We start from the raw sequence: 23,277 nt of genomic DNA, 5'->3' as shown, positions 1-23,277 counted from the left end.
AGGGGGAGGGGGGGGGGGGGTACCTGTGCCATGGACAGACGAAAGATGGAACAAAATGAGGAGGAACAAGAGGAAAGCCTGTGAATGAACAAAAGAAACAGAAGACAGGGGGACAGGTCCCTCCCCACATTGCCCTGCTCACCGAGCTGCTGCGATGGGTGACTTCTTGGTAGGGTCCAGCAGGCTACCTAGGCCACCAACTGGTTCCTCCCCCAAGGAGCGTGTGTCTTTGTTCAGCTGCTGCAGACGGGAGCTGAGCTCACTGATCACAGTTGGTTTGTCATCTTCAGGCCCAGGGAGTCCCCGGCTCTCCACGGGGTCCCCCCACAGCTTGGACCTTCTCTGGAAGAGGTAGCGAGGGCGGGCAGGCCCAGCAGTAGAGGCCAACCCAGTAGAGGCGGCATGATGCTGCTGGGCCATGAGCTCACTGTCCGAGGACTGCTTCAGCAGCGGGTCCCTGAAGGTCACCGGCCCCTTCCCCAGTGGGGACTTGAGCTTAGGCTTGGGAGGCACTGGTGGCTTCTCGAGTAGAAAAGTGTGTCCATCAGCAAAGGAGGTGTGGGTGTCAGTGAGTTCCCCACTTTCTGAGCTCAGGGTGGACATGCTGGACACCGTAGAGATGGTGCTTGTGGTCTCCAAGTGGGGGTCACTGGAGCTTCGAGTGTCAGCCTCCTCTACTCCAGAGTCAGCTGCAGACTCAGGGGCAGGGGGCATCTCACTGCTTGGCTTCCCTGAGGCCAGGCTGGGCACCGTGGTGGGCAAGGGGCCCGGGCCAGAGGGTGGGGTGGCCAGCAGAATCCCATTGGCAAACTCTTCAGGGGGTGGCACTAGCCCAATACGGGCCAGCTCCTCTCTGGTTTCTTCATCACTGGAGGACAGCTGGGCAGGAGGCAGGTTCACAGCAAATACCAGCTCTGGCTCTTCCTCTGAGCTGCCCTGGCCTGGCCCAGGATCTGCTGTAGTGCTGCCAGGGGGCTGGGCCCGGGGACTAGGCAGGGGTTCTGCCACAGCCGCTGCCTGCATAGGGGCTGGGGTCAGCTCTGGAGTGTCTGGGAGCTCCTCTTCAGCCCCTAGCCTGCTGGGCTCCTGTCCATTGCTGGTGGCATGCACAACAATGAGACCAGCTGGTCTCTGTAAGGATGTGTCCAAGACACTGAGGATCATGGACTTCTTGTCCTCGGGTGACTTCCTCTCCTCACGGGGCGGCTTCTCTGCCTCTCTGCGAGCAGGCACAGGAATCCAGGCTGGGCTCCGAGGAGAGAAGGCTGGGGAGGCCAGGGGCCCTCGCTCTGAGTCTCTGGCCTGTACATCCACAAACAGGGGTCCAGGGCGGTCAGCATCAGGACTGTGAACGGGTGTGGGGGACCTAGAGGGTGCCTGGGAGGCCAGAGCCCGCTCTCGCGCAGCCAGGGCAAGAGCCAGGGGTGAGCTAGGATCCAAGGGTTTGCCAGTGAGTGGGTGGATGAAAGTGGTGCCTGAGGGCCCAAGGCTGGGGCCGCTGACCAATGGCTTCAGAGCAGAGACAGGGGAGGGGAGCAGCAGATCGCGGCCGGTGGTGGCACCTGTCCCCAGGAGGCGTTCATCAATGGAGCGGGAAGGCTGCAGGGATGGCAGGTCAGCACTGGGAGGGCTGCCCTCGATGGCACCCACAGATAAGAACACAGTAGAGCGACGTCGCTCCTCCAGGCGTCGCTCTTTGCCTGGGCCAGGGCCGCCAAAAGTGAGCCCAAGGCCTTCTCCAGAGCTGTAATCAAGGCCACCCTGCCGGGGCCCCGGCCCACGGTGCGTAGGGGAGGGCTCTCGAGCAAAGCTTCCACCCACTGGGCCGGGGCTGCCCACGGCCAGAGCCGCGCGCTCCTGAGCGTCCTCCACCTGAAGTTGCTTCACCAGTGGGCTCTTGCGGCGCTGCGGTTTGGACGGTGCAAACAGGCTGGCACTAAAAGCGCCCAGGTTGGCGTAGGGGCTGTCAGGACCTGACTGCCGAGGCCGACGCTTGGGGCGCTCAGGCGGCGTGGCTGCAGGCGCGGGCCGGGGTACATCGCCCACCTCTGGCGCTGAGTCTTGCAAGATGATCATGGAGCGTGCGCGCTTCTGCCGTTCAGGGTAGGGCAGCGGGCCAAGAGGCGCACCAGGCTCATACAGGCCGGTGGCCCCCGCACCCAGGCGCGCCTCCAGGCCTGGCTTGAAACTGGAGCGCACAGTGTCGTACGCTCGACTTGGAGGTGGCGGTGGTGAAAAGGTAGGGGGAGGCCCCGAGTCGAAGTAGTAGGGCGCAGGTGGGGGTGGTGGGGCAGTCTGCGGAGGGGGCGGTATGCCACGACCCTCACGCACGGTGTCCTGCATTGATGTGCTGCGTGGGAAGCGCCCTTCCAGCAGAGACGCCAGCTTCTCATCCTCCCCTGGAGATAGAGGGACCAGGTGAGTCTGGCATGGGTGCTGGCCAGTTGATGAAAGGCCTCTGTGGACCCAGCCAGTCCTATCCTGCCTCTACCCCAGGGCCATCTCAGCCCCATCATGGACGGGATCAGGGCCTACAGATGGCCAAAAGGAAGAGCCGGCATTCTGACCAAAAGGCCAGTCTGGTCTCATACCAGGACACCCAAGCTCTGTTTCGGCTCCTGTTCAAGTAGGGTGAGCTCTTGTGAAGGGCCCAGGATGGAGCCTTCAGTCCAGTCCGTGTGGAGGGCTGCTCCTGTGGAGGCTCTGGGATAGTATCCACACTTGGACTATTTGGATTGAGACAAAGATCTCCCCCAGCCCTGTGGACATGGAACAAGCCATAAGAAGACACCAGGGAGGTAGAGAAAGCCTCCCAAAACAGCTCAGAGGACTTTAAGGGTGGTTAGGGATTCCTACTCAAGGCTGAACAGGGTAGCTCAGAAACATCCAGTGAAACAGCAGGAGTCAATGGGAGACCCTGATGGCAACCAGAGGTAGGAAGGAAGATAGTCAGAAAGAGGTACACCCCTCCCACCCCCAGAACAAGAGTAAAACCCAGATGAGAGGACAATAGGACTATGGCAATCAGCCCATGAATATGGCAGAACTGGTGCTGATGTCTAGGGTGGGAGGCTGGGAAATCAGCCTCACAGGTTCCTTAGAAAAACTCTCATGGACTGGCCTGCAGGAGACTAAGAGGTTGATACCCTAGCCACAGGTTAGAATTCAGGGAGGCTCCGTAGGTGGGTGGAAGAATGGATGGGTAAACTAAACTGGAATTGAAGACCAAGCACCCAAGGTATGTTTCAGTTTTGCCCCTACTAATTATGTCACCCCAAGTCAGCCTGTGAGCCCCTCTTGAGTCTGTTATCTCATAGCCTACACAGGCTTAAACCTGTCCTCCAGTTTGTAAATGTCATTAGGCTCTAGTAACCAGCTAGAACCTCACAGAATCGCTGGTGTCCCGTCAGACATAATGTAGACAACTGTGCAATTATATACAGTGAGACTGCAAGTGCTAGGTGGTCCAACCCAAAGAACAGAAGACAGACTACATGGTGACACACTATCTCTGGCTCTGCTGCCACAGGTATAGCAAGAGTAGGTTTACTGTAAACTTAGGGTTGAATTCCAGCTTCACAAAGTCACCTCTAGGAATCTCTCATCACAGACCCATCTCCCCCGTCACAGGACCATTTTATAGTTTACATTGCAAGGCAATAAGCAGCAACACCCAGGAAGGTGGTTGGGGTCCATTGGTATTTCTAGATCTGCCTGGCTTGTCCTGCATAGCACAGGAACAAACACTAAACATTTAAAAGTATGTATGTTAGATACAGCTATTCAGGAAGAACTCATATTACCTCAAAGATGTTGAAGGCAGGAGTGATGTGTAAAGATGAAAGGGGTAGGGCATGCTAAGTTCTACCTTAGGATAAAGAAAAATCACCTACTCTGCAGGGAATAGGGGTCTGTGTTGACACCAAGGAAGGCCCTTTCTGTCTGCTAGGCAAGAGCAGAATTTCTTCCTGGGTATTCATGGCCTCAAGAAATGGCCTGGATGGATCAAGGGACTGTCATAGCTTCTCCACAAGCATATGTTCAAGGGGAAAACAGAGAAGTCCCTTCAGGCAGTCTCCATTTTCACAGGTTATAGTCCTGAAGTTCCAAGGGTTGTATTATGGGCCTGGAGGCATGCATCCATGACCTGTGATGGGAGCCCAAAGAGCCTGACAATTCAGCCAATGCTCATGCTGGCAACTGGCAGTATGTCAGCCATGGGGGAGCACCTGCTGGCCCAGTGGAAAGTTGTATGCAGAATGAGCCAGTGGAAAGAGCTGGCAGGCTTGCCAAGGGACTTGAGGTCTATATAGCAAATGTCACAGGTCTAGACCTACAGTGCTCATCTCTGGTACTAGGCAGGGCTGAGGAAAGACCATCTAGGAAGAGAGAAGACAAGTAAGCAACAGTGAGTATGGGAAGAAGATCTGTATCAGAGAGGCAGCAACACATGTCCCCAAATAAAGCCGGATAGGACTGGTGCTCTGGGGAAGTGAGATAACATAAGCCCAGCCAGTTGGTGGGACTTCAGGTGATAACTGTGCTGCTGAAAGCTTCCTTTGCCAGAGGGAGAGGCTAGAGGGCAGATCCAGGGCAAAAGGACACAGGGAGGACAAAGCTGTGGACCATTTACAAGACAATGAGGCCTGGGCCAAACAGTTAGAAAGAATGCAAGGATGCAACCCACCACTAACCTGTCAAGTGAAGTGAAAGAAACCATGGAGAATGCTGTTTGGGCCTGGGAGGGCAAAAAGGAGTACCTCTTGGCTCCAAAGTAACTGCAGTTTCACCAGTTGCCTTTCCCTGCCTTTCCACTTAGAGAAATGATCACTGTCAGTACATGAAGGGCCCTGCCATACAACTGTGTCTTTTTACAATATTTTATTATTTTTATTCTATGTGTATCAGTGTATTGTCTGCTTGTATGTAAGTGCACCTGTGTCATACAATGAGAAACTCCTAATTACCCTATATTCTAAGTACAAATGCTGATGCTCAGGTGTGGTTAGACTTCCTAAGGACCCATTTGTATGCATACCTTGACACCCACCATATAACTGATGAACTGACTCATCTGTAGATAATGTCACCTTCCAACTGAAACCCAGGTCCATTCCAAGATCAGTTTACAATAAGCAGGGATCCTGGATGTATAAGAGCTCAATTCAAGATTAGGCAGTGGTTTAGCTTGAGGATAGGTAGTATAGGCCGGGCAGCTGTGTGACCTAACTCTCCTTGCTTAGGTAAAATACATGATTTTCCCTGCATATGGGTTGTTGTAGGTATTAAATGAACCAGTATGAATAAACACCCCATGTCCAGCCTGTAATCAGTGCTGAGCAGGCACTTACTCTGATGTTGAACAGGTGGTGGGTGTGGTAGGGCATATATGGATAAGTGGACAGACAAGTGGGCAGCACTGCAGGTAGACAAATGCATGGGTCAGCAGGTAAAGGAGACTACATGCCCGAGGCACATGCAGTAAGTACTGCTTATTAGAGGTCCCACCCTGGGATTAGAAGAGGAAGCAGCCAAGGTGGTGTGAGATGGTGTCAGGGAATGATGAAGCTCCAAGGTAAAGAGGGGCAAAGAGAAAGGAGGCTGAGGACATAAGACTTGAGATGGCCCAGTGTTTGGGTGTGCTAAGTAAGTATGGCCAGAAAGGAGGGGAGAGCAAGAAACTCACCCCCACAATACTAGGAAGAATTTCATGGAGGAGGGAGCAAAGAAACAAATACCAACTGAGATCAGTTGGAAAAGCAAGAGGAAAGCAAGTAGTATCCATCTGGGGAGTGGTCCCTGAGGCCACCCCAGGCTTCCAGGTAGAAGAAGTTTTAATTTGGCTGTGGAAAGACTCAGCTGCCACAGGCTTATGAGAAGACAGGGGCAGGAGAGCAATTATAAGTGACTTTTTAGGGAAGATGAGCTGTGAAGGAGGAGATAATGCAATACCTGGGGAGGTAGGGAGTAGATTCAAAGAGGGCAATTCTAGGGTAAGAAACTGGACCTGCACTCAAGCTGCAAGAGAGGAGCCAGGACAGCACACAGCTGTCCTGATGGCAGCTGATATTTGTGGGAGGCAGAAGTGGCTGACAGGAAGAGGACAACTAAGGGACATCCATTAATGGGCAGAGGCAGACTAGGGAAAGAATCTCAAGGGTGTCTTCCCATGGCACATCTCCAAGAGGAAGAGCAAACTCAGATCCATAAGCGAAATGCAGTAGGCAGGGAGAAGTGAAGTCCTTCAACCCAAATTCACCCAGCCCAGCCCAGCCCTCCCAACCCCAGGCAGCCCTTCAGCCCAGCCATACCTACAGATTTTGTCCGTGGAATCCCCTTCCGCAGAGAGCCGGGCAGCTTCTCTGGGCCTGGGAGGCCCTGGCGCTCAAACAAGGACTGTAGGGTCAGGGAGGGGGAACATGGAAGTTCCAGGGCACTGGATCACCCAGTTCTCCATGCAGCCCCACCCATTCTCCTAAGCTGGAGACCAGACACCCCACACATTCCTTCAAAGGCACTGGTGCCCACGTTCAGTTGGAGCCTGAACTGTTGTTGGTAGTGTAGATGGACACAGTATAAAAGGTAGGTACAGATCCTGGGCATAGTCTGAATAAAGAGGGAGTAGTTCAGGAAGTGCCAGGTGGGGTATGGGCACCTTCTAAACAGGGGCATGCTGTGCTATGGGCCCAGCAGAGCTGGGGGAGCCTAGCGGTCCTAGGGTGACATAGTAGCTGCCTGAGGTCAGAAACACTAAAACTGTAGCCATAGAAGTGAGCTAACTATGGCTATTTGAAGGGCTGAGATGGTCCCAAGTGTCTCCCAGAGAGACCATGGAGAGCTCCACCTCCTTTGGAGAAGGGAACCAAATGAAGAAATCTTACCTCAGAAGAGAGGTGCATGACCCTCTGATCCCCAGGCCCGGACCTGACCATCCCAGAGCCCCGGCCCAAGGCTGGCTTACGCTGATCTCAGCAGGGGTGATCCTCCGGCTGGTGGGCCGCTGCTTAACAGTGGCTGCCCTGGAGTCAGCATCTGCAATGTCTGGCCTCAGTGTTGGCTCTGCAGCAGCTGCCAGTATTTCATCCAGCTTCTCTGCACAGCCAAGGAGATATACCACCTCAGCCCTAGGGCTGCCTTGGCCCCATTGCCACACCTACCTAGTCCAGCCTCACGGCACTAACAGGAATCAATGAGCCCTGCCCATGCTTGGGCCTCTCCCCTCACTGTGTGAAGCCCCAAATCTTGTATCCCATCAGGGCCCCACACCTCAGGACCCAGCCAGCCCCTGCATTGGCCAGACTCTACTCGAAGCGATGCCAAGTATCCCTGGGGACACTAGAAGTGACCATGATGACTGACCGTAGGGAGATCAGGCAGGGGAACAGACCACTTAGATCAATATACTCCCCTCCCCCGACCTTTTGCTTAGTGCCTATTCTTAGCATATGGTCTATCGCTCTTCACTCACCAAGGTAAGCTATTCTTAGTGGGATCACTGCCCTGGGACAGAGTCTAATAATGTTCAAACAGGTATCCACAAGAGCTGTCAAATGGGTGAATAAGCTGATAACCAAAGAATGAACAGACAGATGAGGAATACTTCCTAAGAAGTAGTTTAATACAAAACAGGGTCACTGCTCTTTCCTCCTTACCCATAAAGAAAGGCAGCTCCAGTGAAGTGGGAGGTAAGGAAAGGAGAAGAATGGGTATGGTGCTAGAAAGGACCCTCCAAACTCCTCAGAAAGCAGATCAGATCCATGTAAGGCAGATGCCTAAACAAGGCCCAGTTGGTTGAGAGGCACCAGGCAGCAGACACATATTCTTGTCACATCCATTATAAAAAGAAAAGCTGTGGCAAAGTATGGTGGCACATGCCTTTAATTCCCACACTTGGGAGGCAGAGGCAGGTGGATTTCTGTGAGATTGAAACCAATCTGGTCTACATAGCGAGTTCCAGGCCAGCTGGGGCTACAGGGAAACCCTGTCTCGAAGAAACAAAGAAAAAAACAAAAAAATAAATAAAATGAAAATCTGCATTTAGCTTTCATTAAAGATACTGTTTTTTTAAAATGGTACTTTGAAAAATATATATTTAAAAAACTGATCCCACTAGGAATAGCTTACCTTGGTGAGTGAAGAGAGATAGACCATATGCTAAGAATAGGTGAGTGAAGGGTGCTGGGGGGTGGCTCAGAGGGTGAAGTGCTTGCTGCACAGCATGAGGACCTGAGTTCAGATCCTCAACACCCATGTAAAAAGCTAGGCATGGTAACACATGCCTGTAACTCCAGCACTGGAGGCAGGGGGTAGGGTGGAGACAGATAGAGTCCCAGGACTCACTAGTCAGCCAGCCTAGCCAGAATGGTGAGCTCAAATTCAATGAGAGAACCAGTCTCAAAAATAAGGTAGAGAACAACTGGGGAAGATGCCCAACAAGGACCTCTAGGCTCCACATGTGCATACACAGTTACATTGTACACACACACACACACACACACACACACACACACACACACCACACCCCAAAAGGAAGAGAGAATGGTACTTTGCTTATCAAAAAGATTTGGCTAGAGAGATGGCTCAGTAGTTAAGAGCACTGGCTGCTCTTCCTGAGGACCCACACTGACAGCTACCAATCATTTCATAATTCCAGTTCCAAGGAATTCAATGCCCTCTTCTGGCCATTGCAGGCATTGCATAACACAGGAGTTTGCCAGCTCCCTCTACAGAAAAACTTGTAATACATACAGACTAGGGGACTAGAGATGCAAAAGGTCTTCTCATTTGTCTTTGTAACTAAGTGGATAATTTCCTGGCCAAGTCCTTGGTGTGTGCCACAGAGGACACATCCAAGATTCCACTATCACCCTTCTTTTACCCAGGAGCAATCTGGAGCAGAAAAATACCCCAGAGCATAAACCCCTCTATGGCCATGTTATCCAGAAACTGCAGGAAAGAAAAGTCCATGAGATTTTGGTGACATTTTTTTCCCACTAAGGCACACTGTGACCTGAGTCATGGGCTTAGAGAATATATATTTCTAACTAAAAAGTCCAATAAAACCTGCTCCCAGACACCTAAGCAATGTGAACACAAAGTTTGGGGTCATAAGGCAGTGCTGCTGGGGCCAACCAAGAATTATTTCCAAAAGGGAAATAATTATTGATTCTATAGCAGAAAAGTTGGAAGACTTTTCCCCCAACATAAATCCCCAACAAAATTATAAAACATAATCCTAACTAATTTAGATACCTAAAAATGAAATAAAGCCCTTCGGAACCAGGAACCCCCACTGCCCTGGGACCACCTGGGTGCAGGGCAGGGGAGAAAAGAAGGATACATGGTAGTGACAAATCAGTCACTTCCCACACAGCTGCAGGAGGTGCACTAATACACTGAAGGACAGAGCTATGATATTTCGGAAATAGTTTGCTTGACTCCCCCAAGGACAAGGAGAAAGGGATTCTTGGAGGAGACCTCATCTGTTTTTAGTACAGGAAACAAGAGATCTGAGCAACAGAAGATTTGGGGAGGGGGTGCCTGCTGGTCATATGCTAAGAGCAGAGAGTCCCCCCTGCCCAGGCAAAATGTAATGCATCAGAGGAGAGTGATAGAGAGAGACTAGATACACAGACAATGAGTAAAACCACACACTTAGGGCTCTGGGTCTATCTGAGCCTGACTCCCATCCACTCAAGAGGCAGAAGAGGCAGCAGAAGCCAGGCCCCTAGACCTCCCCAGATTCTGGATCTTAGTACCTAGCCCAGGCCCTGGTACCTCTATCCCAACATGGACACTGTTCCCTGCAGCCAGCCTGGACACAAAAGTCACATGGGAAAGAGTCTGAAAGGGCACAGGGGTGGGGCCTTTAGAGGGGGTAGTAAAGTCAACAGCTTGGGAGGATTCTAGGCAGCAGTGTTCAGCTCCTTTCCCAGTGCTGTGGGATTCAGATCCCTGTTCTGAAGCAGCACTGCTCTGGGCTCAGACCTACAACTAGCCAGCATGAGATTGAAGCCCATGGCCCAGGCAAAGGAAAAGACAAAAGATGCAGCACAGGACAGAGCTTAACACCCTGACATCACTATCTGAACACAGCCCAGTTACCAGGTTCCCCTAAGTTCCATGGCCTAGTACTCAGAGATTTCCCTTTGCCCATTCTGGGCCACGACAACTGCAAGGGCCTCCTACATCAGGGGATCTCCTACCTTCTCCCTACCAGATTATCTCTATAAACCACATTCCCTAGGTCACCTGAGCCCACAAGGACCATAGTTGCACCTCCCTGCTAATCCCAGTTGTTCCTCTCGGAACTCCCCATCCATCCTTCCAAGGCCCTTCACCATGTCCCTACCAGATCCCCAGGGAGGACAGGAGGGTATGACATATTCTAGACCACTCTGACTTGTACTGGAGCCTCCTCACACCCCATACCTCTTAGCAGAGGCAGGCAAGCTGAACCTAGAAACATAGTGAATGACTTACCCCCTTTTCTTCTCCGAATAGAGGCTTGGAATTGAGAAACAGAGCAAAAGGGGTAAGAGGCAGGCCTTATCCCATAGCACCTGGGCCCATTCTGCACTATGGTATCCCATCCCTATCCCCTCCACTCCCACCTCCCCAACAACCAGACTTCACAGGTCTGTCCCCACCTATACCTCCTTCTTAGACCAGGAAAAGAAACCTACCAAGACTCTGAAACTCTAGAAAGGAATAAGCAAAAGCAGCAATATATCCTGGAGTATATATGCTGGACTATAAGCAGGAATGTAGGCATACACATGCATATGCATGCACACACATGCACACAAGCAAATGTGTACACATGCACCTATGAACACACATGGAGATATGCACAATTAAGCCATACTTGGATTAGTCAAATATTTATTCAGAACAAAGACATATGACTATAAAAACTAAGTTCAGAAGCCACTGTTAACCAAGATGGCTACCTGTGAGCATTCTGTGCAAAGTAGGTTTTTTGTTTGGTTTGGGTTTTGTTTGTTTGGTTGGTTGGTTTTGGTTTTGTTATTGTTGTTGTTGGTTGGTTTCACAGTATTGCAGATGGAAACCAGAGACTTGAACACACTGAGTAAGCACTCTACTACTGAGCTATCCCTCCATACTCCAAAGCAAGTTTTCTAGAAACAGACACGTTTGATAGAGAAATCTTTTCCAGACTAAAGCAGTAGCAGGGACCTGCCCTGATGTCTCATCACAAAAGAAAAAGAAGCCCAGAAATTATAGGGAAGTCTTGATTTCTCCTAAGTAGATGAACAGAAGGGGCTTAGTCCCACCAGGTCCAGATCTAGGACTAACCTAGATTAACCTCTGAGTCCATCATGTCCTTGGTTCAATCTGAGGAGATATGTACATGGTAAAGAAAGAAGCCCCAGACTAGAAAGAGAATGGAGTGAGGGGTGAGGTGTGTGCTTCCTTCCTCCTTCCTCCCATCTCTCGTGGACAACCCTTTATCCTTTCTTTGAAGACAGGGTCCTACAACATAGGCCAGGCTGACCTTGAACTCACTCTGTAGCCCAGACACGAGTGGAACTCACAGCATTCCTCCTGCCTCAATCTCTTAAGTGATAGGATTACAGGTATGTGCCACCCCACAAAATTCCCACTCATTTCTGCCAGCAACCATTTTTTTTATCAGCCTTTACTTACCCCATTAGCCCCCAGGAACTCATCCCTCTTCTTCCTTCTACAGGAACTTGCCTCATCCTCCACACACCATGAGCCACCTGGGTATGAGCCTCCACCTTTGCAACCCTCACCTTATACTGTCTTTTTATTCCAGGTGGTCAGGTCATCTTTTTGATAGACATGATTCCTGAAAGGTTCCATCAGTGACTGGCAGGATGGACATGTTTGTAACAGTGCCCACTCAACATATCTTATTTTACCTTTTAAAAAAACAGGCATGGTGAATACCTGAAATCCAAGCACTAAGGAGGCACAGATAGTTTAACAGCAGCCTGAGCTACATAGAATGGCCTTGTCTCAAACATAAAAAGCACAAACACTGGATTGTAGGATGTTCTCTAGGCACTTGGGGAACCCTGATGTTGAGCTGCCTTCTTCAAACCAAGTATTCCCAGAGGGGCCAGGTCAAGAGGTAGGCAATGATGTCTTCTGGGGTAGAATAACTTTCTAACCTCCAAACTACCTGGCCCTTCTCTCAACATGGCACCATTTAGAACCTGGTTCCAAATTCAACAGCTATGACCCTGGGTCCAGAACTGTAGGCAAAGGTTCCTACTGAGCTACTCCCACACCCCTTGAGACTCTGCTCAGAAACAACCTAATACCCTGCTCCTCTGGCCCAATGTCTGCAGCACAACTGCGGTAACCCTCTCTCAAGGTTCTAGAACTGAGGGGGAGATTCACTTCTGCTCCTGCTTCTGCAGGCAGAAGTCAAAGCCAGAAGAAACTCTTCCACTCTCACAGGGCTGAGTCTCTAGATCCCTGATTGCAGAGCTCAGGATGACTAACACCTCTTTGTGCAAGAGTAGAAGTGTCTACTCTGATCTGGGTATGTAGCAGCTTCTAGCAAGACTCTAGGACCATGCACCAATCTTGTCTGGTATCAAATCAGACTCAGCTATCTACTCCCATTGGCTTACTGATCTATTATCACAGGTCAGCTTCCTGTGACTAACCTGGGTTGGATTAGACTCTAAAGTCAAAGGTCTTCTGGTGTCTCTGCTCACTCAAGTCAGCAGGTTTGGCTTGGGGTATATAATTAGGTAGGAAGGTATCTTCACTCTATTTTCCATCTTCTGCCTTCTATCACAGCTGATGAAAAGTCTGTAGTCAGTCAAACCATTGCTCACTTCTAAGTCAACTGGCTCACTCTAACCCCTTCTCTGGTAGTTTTATTTTTTTTTTCTGCTTGTCTACGGTATTCTAAAAGTTTTACTCTGACAGATCTAGACACGTATTTGTTTGTGAGATATAGATATAAATATATTCAGAACAGAGTCCTACATCTCTGTTCACTTTAAGGAAATTCTTAGCCTTTTTATTCTTTTTCTCTAGAGCTCCCCAAGAAGATGTTGAGGTCTCCTTGCTTGTTCTCATGTCCCCCAACTGCTCTTTGATATCCACCTCATCTGCTTCCTGATCTGATGATAGGTAATTTCAGGCTGACCTTACTACTCACTGCTTTGTTTTCAGCTGAATCTGTGTTATCCAAACCATAGATCCTTATTAGCTGTAACTGTTTTTTCAGTAACAGTTTTTTATGGATTCTTCCCAAATGTGCTTATTGTTTTTCCTCTTGTCCTGTAATTTCACTAATTCTGTTAGTTCTCTTGCCTTTATAGTAACTTAAATCTTTTATTTCACTCTCATAGTCTTCTCTCATCTCCAGCTCTTTTTATGCTAATTCCAGTCCCTGTGCTTGGTTCTGGCTTTCTTGTCTCTCACAGGCCCATAGCACATCTTCTAGCCTTGTAGGGCTGCAGAGCGCAACACTGCTCTTGGAACCTCCATGAGGAGCAAGAAGCACCAGTTTCCAGTTCCTCTGGCTTTGATTTCCTGCATCATTTCTAAGACCTGAGAATTCCTCCTTTATACCAATATCTATAGTTTTAATTTTATTTAGAACAGTTTTGTCAAGGAAAATCCTGACCATGTCAGCCCACTCTATCTTGATAACTGCTTTTCAAAGTGAACTAAACTGAAGTCAAAGCACCTGCTCAGAACGGGACTCAGTCCATGAACAAAGGCAGGGATAGTTCTGGGAACCAGGATAAGGGATCCTTTCATGACTGAAGACAGAGCAAAGTCTGGGACTGAGACTAGGCTCAGACCATGGAAGCAAAAGGTATTTCAACCCATCATATGTATTAGGATACACCCACCATGAGATTGTTGTTATTTAAGATGCACCCACGGCATGGCTCTTAATAATCACATGTATTAGCATATGCCCACAATGAGGATACAATCACATATTATCAAGACACACCCATGAGAGACAGTAGCTGTCCTGTGTGTCAAGATGTGGTCATGCATATTGGACATGCCTGTGATGAGGCTGGTAATGGATACATGTTAAGATATAGTCATGTATATGGGACATGTCCATAACAGGACTGGTAACTGCCACATGCCAGGATGCGGTGGTGATACTCATAGGATGTGCCCATGAGAAAGCTGGTAATTATCATACATGTAAGGATGTGGTGGTCATACACATGGGACACACCTATGCAAGGCTGTTAAGTGTCACATGTCTGGATGAAATGGTCATGCACATGAGATATGCTCATGAGAAGGCTGGTAACTTCCATACATGTCCAGATATAATGGTCATACACATGGGACATGCTCATGAGAAAGCTGGTAACTGTCACATGTCAAGACATGGTGGCCATGCACAAGAGACATGATCATGACAAGGCTGATAACTGTCATACATATATGATCATGTATGTGGGAAGTGTCATATACATGGGACATGTTCATGATAAGGCTGGTTAACTGTCACATGTAAGGACACAGTCATATACATCAGGACATGCCCACAATGAGGCTATTTATGGTCAACCTGGGACTGTATCTATCAAAGCTTAACATACTTTTGTCCACTTCCTAAAGTTCACAAGACCCCCTCCCCTCACTGTAATACAGGGGCTCACAATGTCTCTGTTAGGTCAGGAGACTCACTTGGCAAACGACTGAACACGCACCAACAGATAAAACAAACACAAAGATGACCTAGCTGAGGATAAACAGAGCCAGGATCAGACTCCAGATTGACCAACCACTTGCTCATCCCAGTTAGGCTGAAATGCAGGAGCAAAGTCAAAGTGGAAATGTTGAGAGCCAGAGGCAGCACTAGCACACACATATATGCAAGTGTGCACACATGCTATGGGGCCAGACACTGGAACCCAAACATCCGTCCATCTCTAGTTCCTCACCCTGCCCTGGGTCCTCACCCCATCATATGCCATCCCACTCCTCACCTCAGATGCCCAATTTCCCCATTGCTCCAGCACCTACTCTAACTGCTGATCTGCCCCTGCATCCATTTTCTCTCTCCCTTCTATTTCTACCTGGCCTTAGCCCCAGCTCAGCACCACTGCCCTCCCACACTGCCTGTCTTCACCTCAACTTGGCCACCCCATCGTAGGCCACCCACCTGCTGTCTACACCCAATGCTCACCAAGTTCCTCCAGCTCGGCCGTCATAGACTTGGAACGCAGGGTCAGTGTGGTACTGGGAGCCCTCTTCGGGGGTGGTGGGGCTGCAAAGAAGAGGGAGGCCTTGGCCCTCCTGTCTAGCAGCAGGCGGCGAGGCGTGGCTAGGTGCAAATGCCACTTGCGCTCCACTGCCTGGATCTCCTCGTACTCCCGTGAAGACGAGTCACACTGTGCCAAGATCTTGTTCAGACTGCGGCTAGACGCAAACTTCTTCATGGTGTGAGGACCTCGGGTAGCACTGGGGCCAAGGCAATTGGGCCTCTGGCCCTTGAGATCCCCAGAGCCAAAGCCACAGATGGCAGACAGTCAAACGTACCAGCAGGGGTCAGGGTGTTGGCTGGCTCTGGCCTGAGAATCCACCCTGCAGGCTCCACAGGCCCAGTGAGTAGGCACCACCCATGGGGGGCTGGGTGGATCTCCTGCCAGGCTACCTCCTGACTGCCCAAAGCTCCTCAGGCCCAGGCACCACTGCTCTTTGTGGGACCACAGTGTGACCAGGGAAGCTACAGGCCTAGGCTAGGCCACGGCAAAGCTTCTTGGGCCCAGGCTGTGCAGCCTCTTTGGCGTCGGCACAGGGAGAAGACGCTTTTCCTCTTCCCTCAGGTGCCGCCTCCCCCTTCCCCGCACAATAAGCAGCAGCAGCAGCAGCGTCAACCTCACAGTTACCATGACAACCCGGCCTCCAGGCAGCTGCTGGCTTCAGGAAGGAGGGCTTTACCGTGACAGGGCAGGGGCACTCATTGAAGGAGGGGACAAAGATTTAAGGATGGGGAATTTAAGGTCAGGAGTCAGAGGCCTGGTGAGGGGTCAGGCATTTAACACAAAGGATGTGGGTAGCAAATGTGGGCATTTCCTCTAATCTCAGGCAGGAATGTTATGTCAGCAGTATAAGATCAGGAATGGAGAGAGAATATAGGCCTGAGATCAAACGGCTAGGGGCAGGAACCAAGGTTAGAGTACCTGGACAAGGTCAGCAGCCTAAGGCCTCACCTCTGCGCCGAGCACCATCCTCTTCTGGTTTCCTGGTCACAGATACAACCTTCATAACCAAGCGATTGCCACCCTGACGGATCAGACCCACTACTTGCTTATGTCCAACCTTCACAACGTTCACTCCATTCACCTGAGACAGACAAGTTGATATGTGGTGTGCTTAAGTGTACCCACTCAGAGCTTGGGAGTTAGCAGCCACCTCCCCCTTGCTGGACAGGATCAGGATGGGCCTTACCTCGATGAGAAAATCCCCAGTGCGCAACCCAGCCCTCCAAGCCACACCCTCTACATCCACAGACTCAAGGTACTGGAGTGCAGGGAAGGCAGGTGTGGGGGTGAACTCCTCAATGGGGGTCTCTGCTGCAGAAGGGCAAGATAAAAGGCATTTACAAGCACAGATCAGGTAAAGGGGGCTCCACACGGCAACCTCAACAACCTTAAGATACATGACTACTGGAGCAGAGAAAACTAGGGTATGATAGGTAGCAGGTGGGGGTACCCAAACCAGTACATCAACACACATCCATCTGCAAAGTCCCCCATTCACCCTCAATAAAAAAGCCCCTACTCTGTTAGGCTCCTGACAAGAGAATGGAATACAGTAAAGGGAGAGACCTGCTGCCTCATACTGGTACATTTCAAACCAAGACATACAACCACAGCAGAGGATGAGAGGGGCTAAACAAGGAAAGGAGCAGAGGCAGGACACAAAAAACATTCCCAGCATTGGCACCCTCATGGCACCCACACCATTATTACCTTTGGCGCCCCGGAGCACAAAGCCAAAGCCCTCGTGGTCCCGTTTTTGCAGGATAGCCACCTTGTCATCAATGACATAATCGCTGACAGAGGAAAGCAGGGTTGCGTGAGGAGAGCCCTGCAAGGAACCTGGCAGCCAGGCTGACCCTACAGGGTCCCAAAGGCACAGTATACCTCAGAAGACGACAAAAAAGACAGGTGGCTAGGTATTCACTCCTTGACCACCTCCCACCTCCTACACCCTCCACCCCTTTCATCACACATTCTGTGCCATATACACAGACCCAACCAGTGTCCCTATGTTTCCGCATCCCTGCCCCAACCCCTACCAGTACCTGTGTGAAGTGAGGCTGTCATAGGAGCCCACAGTGTAATGGCGGAAAAGACGCTTCGTCCGGTCCTCCCGGGTTTCTGGAGGAAATATCAGAGGCTGAGGAATGGTCATGGCCTCCACCTGGGTGAACTTCCCCCCAACTACATTAATCAGTCTCTATCCACACAAACTCTAGGGCCTATTTTTTTTTACCAAAGAGGGGGAAAATCTTGGGGTTCTAGGCCCAGAAGTACTAAGAATCAGAGAACCATACAAAGAATTCTGGTCTCTGAGAGTTAAGGCCCAAGGGGAAAGCAGCCCTTGCTCATTTCTCCTTAACATGCAGTTAGACACAGGAAACCAAACAAGGTCAGGCTAGTCCAGTCAGCAAGCCTTAGAGCTAAGAGTACATGTCTATGTGCCTCACAGTCATGTGTAAATGCTGTGTTGATACTTATGTGTGTCTGTGACCCAGTGTGGTTAAATGTTGTATTTACACTTATTATCTGTATGTAACCTAGTCATCAGTAATGTACACATGTATCTGTGTGACTCAGAGTGTGTACAAGGGCTAGGCTAGTACAATATATGTTATGTGCTATCAGCCCATGTATACCAGTATGGAAACATCTCAGTGTGTTCACTGAATTCCTCATAGCAGCTAGATAATGCCACCTCAGGGAACAGGGAAAAGATAGCTGGGTCCCTTCCCCTGATTTCACTGGATTCCATAGAACTTTGTCCCCATCTGTTCTTTGATCTCAAAATTCCTCATGGACACTATGGAACTGGCCAGGATCTAAGGCCTTGCTCAGCCTTGCAGATGTCATTTCAATCCACAACCAAGACATTAGGCTTCAGAATGGCTCCTCTGGCTCCATTTGCAGTGCCTCAGAAGGCCCTCAGGATGGCACTGCCACTGTTTTCCATTTCATCCCTCAGCATCTTCCTCTCGTTCTCTCTTGCAATGTAACACTTCTTAAGACTCGTTTTTCACTTCCATAAGCATTTACTAAGCTTCTACTACATACCAGATACTGTTTATTTTAGGCTACAGGAATATATCAAAGAATAAAGTCTCTGCCTTTGAATCGTTGATAAGCTATTCTCAAGAGTTTAAATAAATGCAAAGCACTTGAGAGAAAAGAAAGCAGGAAAAGGATGTATTAAAAAAAAGAAAGGTACAAGGGCTAGAGAGGTGGCTCAATTGGTTAAAAGCACTGGCTGCTCTTGCAGAAGATCCAGGTTCACTTCCCAGTACCCACATGGCAGCTAACAACCATCTGAAACTCCAGTTCTAGGGGATCCAGCACCTCTTCTGACCTCCACAGGCATTGCACACATGGGCACACCTACATACATGCAGGCAAAACACCCATACACATAAAATAAAAATAATTTTAAAATCTTTTTTTTTTTAAGTGCAGTAATAGGAACAGCAAAGGCCTCACCAGAAAGGAGAGCTAAGCAAAAGCCCAGAGATGCAAGGGAACAGCCTGTAGATATGAGGGTGAAGGGCTTCTAGAAGTGGAGCAGTCAAGGCAAAGCCCATGCAAAAAGCATCAACCTGGAGTATGCAGGAACAGTGCAGAGCCTGTGCAGCTGGAGCAGAAGGAACATGCATGTCAAAGGACAAATGGACACAAACAGGGATGAAACAGTGGCTCTATGGGACAGGATGATCTTCAGGTCATATGACACAGCTATCAGGAAAAGTACTGGTCCAGATTTCAGGATTCTACCACCAGGTATGTGATTCTCAATAAGGCAGGTGTTCCCTTTGAGCTTTTCTTTACACAACAGGAAGAATCTTCTTGGAAGGCCCTGAGTCCTAGGTAGCCTGTTATCACTCTGGCCTCATCAGCTCCTTTCCCATCTCCTTCCCACATGGCCCACCATGACTAAGTGGCAAACCCACACTTGCCATCCCTGTTCCCAAAACCAATGCAGGTGAAGCCTCATCATCATACAAGTGGGGCCTCAAACTACTCCTGCCCTCCAATACATCCTTCTTCAGGCTCACTCAATCACAGATATGCTCACAGAATGATCCACTCCCCTAGGTTATCTATCCTAGACAAAACCGATTTAGGAGCTGTGCTATGCAGAAGCCTCCAGTTCCAGCAACTCTGTGGCCCTCTACCTCGTGACCTTGGCCCACCCTACCCATCTCTGATTTGCCCTATCCAGATCTTAACCCTGATCCTAAAAAAGATGCATAGTTAAACAACCCTATCCTGATCAGCTCCTACTTCAAAGCCTCTCATTTTTAAATTTGTCAACCGGGCAAACTATTATAATACAAATTCATTTCCAATTTTATTAATCACACACATGAAAGTCAGCTGAAGGGAATATATCTAGCACTGGCCCCAAGTGAGGAACATACCAGAAAAGAGAGGGTAAGCAACGTGGGCAGGTATACTGGGCCTCAAGGTCCTTGCACTAACTGGTGTCAACATTTCCCAACCTCACAGCTCAACTTTCTCTACCTGCTTCAGTCCTGTGGGAGGCTGACTTCTCTTCTCAGTTAATGACCAGGACTTGTTTCCTAGTCCTTTGGCAGATGTTCACCTAGCTTGTATGCTATCCTTAATCATTAAAGTTCTCCTCTGTTCCCACTCTGGTTCCTGAATCAGACATTTTTTTTGGGGGGGGGGTGGATCTGGATCTGGGCCTGCTGGAAGCAGGTTCCTATTGGTGAGATATCCTCTGCCCTCTAGCACAACTCAGCCTGGGTCCCAGACAGGAAGTTCTGACCAGAATAACAGGCTAGGCCTGCAGTTGAGGTCAAAGGGAAGCCATTACTGCTCCTTACCCCTCCCTAAAGGGAGCCACAGCAGGACCCTTACACTATGTCTACCCGTGTAGTATCCATTCACCCAGGTACTTTTGAATCTAACTCCCCTAGGTCACCTATGCTAGCTGTGGCCCTGTTTAGGAGTCCTGTGACGGCTATGAAGCCTTCAGGAGCTACGGCACTCCCACACCAGCTGCTCTGTGACCCTCTCCCTTCTCCGTGACCTTGACCCACCCTATTCACCTCTGCTCTGTCCTACCCAGATCTTGACCCATATCCTAAAATATCTGCCTAGTCAGCTCCTACTACAAAAACTATTCATTACCTTGACCCTAACTAAAGACAGCTGACTAGCCTCATGTGCCAGCCTTCCTACTTGCTACTTACAAAGCTAACAGCCCATGTAGCCAAAGTATCCCCTGCCTCTCATGGCTGATAACACCCCAGAAACATACTAACCACTGGCTCCGCCTCCCAGGATTGGTGGGACATGCCCACAACTTCATACATGTAAAAATTCTAAAATCGTGCCTGGTACTACTCAAGTAAAGAAGTTGCCAACACGCACTGCTCTAGAATACTGTGCCGGATCCCTACAAACATGGATGGAATCCTCTGGACACCATCCAGAGGCGTCAGCCTAAACACCACCTCTGCTTTGAAGTCTCAGGCACTCTGGATCTCCCATTCTCAATGGTCTCTGCTACACGCAAACTGGAACACTTGCCATAACCACTGGCAGCCACCACAAGGTCCAGCTTAGAGCAAAATTGAGAAACATCTGCTCCTTTCAGATTCTGACTCCAGTTCAAACTCCACTTCTTCCTCAGCTTCAGAACAAGGTCCAAATGTTCCTGGAGCCACAGTTCTCAGAACCTTATCTCCATTCCTATGGGAAAGCCCAAGACTAGTTCCTATTCAACAGGTGTGTAGTCCCTGTCCCTTTCTAGTCCCTTTCCTCCGTCCTGTTGGAACTAGGGCACAAACCATTCCCACCTGGATGCCATTCTATCCACCCTCCACAAGCAGTGAATACGGGGGACCATTCTGTTCTATACCAACAACCCATGAGGAGTCATCAAGGTAGGGCATGGATATGGATAAGCCAAGCAAGACGGCAAGGCACCTAGCTAGCAGTAGGTTAAGAAGTGAATGCCTGTCAACCTAGGCCTCAACCAACTTTGGCACAGGGCAAAGGTTCCTGGCCACATGGATATAGACTCCCCTTGGAAACTATCAACTTTGGGTAGGGGACCACCACAACCCAGGGCCCAAGCCCTCCATGTGTAGAGGGAGGGACATGTGTACCCTGATCCAGACACACCACTGAAAACAAGTGAGAACCACAACTCAGGAAGGGTTCATTGGTTCTACTCACTCTCTGGATCAGAAGTAACATCATCAATCAAGGACTCAATAAGAGTATACCCCAGACATGTAGCCAGCCCAAGGGGCTCCACAGGACTAGCCACGTTTCCACCAGCACCTAAAGGGATCCTTCCTCTAAACCCAGGTATACAGCAGGATTGGACCACAGCTTCTCAGCAACACCAGGAACTGCAGCCTTCACCTTCACATCTTCCCTGCTATAAGGATAGGGATCATCCTTCACCAGCTGCCCTCAGACCATACCAACCCCAGAGTACCCCAACCACTCCTTGGGGCCCAACTGGCCTCATTTCCTCTTGGCTGGTCCAGGAGGCTGAGCCTCCTGCTCTGCCCACTTGGACAATCTGTCCACTTTGGAAAAATGCCTCTTTTCTCACATTGACCTCCTTACTTGCCTGCCAGTTGCACATGAATTGGGAGCTACAAGTATCTGGTATTCCTGTGAAGATTATGCCAGGAGGGGTGGTCACTGTCATGGGGGACTCATGTACCAACATACTGAGGACAACCATGACAGTATACCTTCCTGTTTACATGGCAAAAGTTCTTCACTGGGAGTGAAATGTCCGGTTCACATATTCATGTTCCTACGTAGAAGCATTAATGCCCACACTGTGTGTACATGTACAAGTTTGTATGTATCTGGAGTATATTTGAGATTACTTCTCAGATTTTTCTTTGTGAACATCTAGATTTGTCATCAAGAAGACCAAAGGAAACTGGAAGCATGTGCCCTTTGGGAGCTGCCTGGGGAAAGAGGGTCACTTACCATGCCGTGTGTCATACTGTCGCATCTGCACCTCTTCCACACAGTCAGCTGGGAACCAGCCTGTACGGCCTTTCACGGTCCCCTCCCAGAAACCGCCCTCCCCGATGCTGAGCACTGGAGGAAGAAGCCAGACAGGTTGTCAGGGCAGAGTAGAGCAGAGGTGCAGGGTACCCACTTCCCTGCCACCTGAGACTCAGGTTCTGCCCATGACCCTACCCCTGGCTCTCCTTCCCATCCCACACTCTCCTAGTTTTTTCCTTTGGAAGATTCTGGATCTGTACAGAAGAGAGAATTGAACAGATGGACTTAGCAAAGGATGGGCATGTGGAGGACAGAGACACAGATGGACACACTTAAGGAGGACAGAGGCAGAGGCAGGGGCCATACTGCCATTCCTGCCCCCAGTGACCACTCTCCCCCACCATGGCAACTGACATCCACCCAAGGGTCACTGCCAAGAGCTCAGGGTCAGTGGAGTGGCCAGTGGAGTAAACCACATAATGTCCTCCCAACTACTTCTATCTCAAAGATACACAGTGCCCAAAGTAGGACCCCAATAATGATAGACAGCCCCATAAGAGGGGATTGTCTCCCCCAAACAGGCAGCACCCATGAAAGAAATGTGCATGGTACACAGAACCACTCTTATCACAGATCTCCCCCAAGATTGGGCAAGTCCTCCCTCACCTGTATCCCAAGGATTTTCAATGAATAAGCCCCAAAAGTGACAGAGGAACCACACAAGGCACGGGAGCTCTGTAATGGGTTAGGGTCCTCCCAACACAGGGACCTGGGTGTCGCTGGCCCCCATCATGACAAGAACCGCCCCAAAACAAGAGCCATGCCTCTACCATGACAGCGAGCCACATGACAGGAGCCCATGAACACCAGGGCCACGGACACAGGGTTCCCGACGCGGCTGCATGGTATAATGACCAGGGACATCCCGACCACAGAGACCCCAAAATGGCATCGGCTCGGCCACGCGCCCGACCCCGCCCCCCCCGCCTCCCCCCCGCGCCCCTCACCCTTCACG

General features: G+C 50.0%; 1 protein-coding gene across 1 annotated transcript in view; it reads right to left on the bottom strand.

Moving 5' to 3' along the window:
- The window catches only part of Shank3 (SH3 and multiple ankyrin repeat domains 3), a 59,427-nt gene that overhangs the window by 9,548 nt on the left and 26,602 nt on the right, over positions 1 to 23,277 (bottom strand). The window contains exons 12-21 of the mRNA XM_008834799.3: positions 22,242 to 22,355; positions 17,306 to 17,381; positions 16,971 to 17,053; positions 16,447 to 16,571; positions 16,209 to 16,341; positions 15,182 to 15,262; positions 10,483 to 10,506; positions 6,962 to 7,092; positions 6,312 to 6,396; positions 143 to 2,399 (exon numbers count right to left, since the gene is read on the bottom strand). Coding sequence (XP_008833021.1) covers positions 143 to 2,399; positions 6,312 to 6,396; positions 6,962 to 7,092; positions 10,483 to 10,506; positions 15,182 to 15,262; positions 16,209 to 16,341; positions 16,447 to 16,571; positions 16,971 to 17,053; positions 17,306 to 17,381; positions 22,242 to 22,355 — 3,109 coding nt within the window. The remainder of the gene's footprint in view (positions 1 to 142; positions 2,400 to 6,311; positions 6,397 to 6,961; positions 7,093 to 10,482; positions 10,507 to 15,181; positions 15,263 to 16,208; positions 16,342 to 16,446; positions 16,572 to 16,970; positions 17,054 to 17,305; positions 17,382 to 22,241; positions 22,356 to 23,277) is intronic.

This window comes from Nannospalax galili, unplaced genomic scaffold, assembly GCF_000622305.1.
Source record: "Nannospalax galili isolate Female #2095 unplaced genomic scaffold, S.galili_v1.0 scaffold237, whole genome shotgun sequence".
In the NCBI taxonomy this organism is placed as follows: Eukaryota; Metazoa; Chordata; class Mammalia; order Rodentia; family Spalacidae; genus Nannospalax; species Nannospalax galili.
This window is presented reverse-complemented; position numbering and strand designations above follow the sequence as displayed.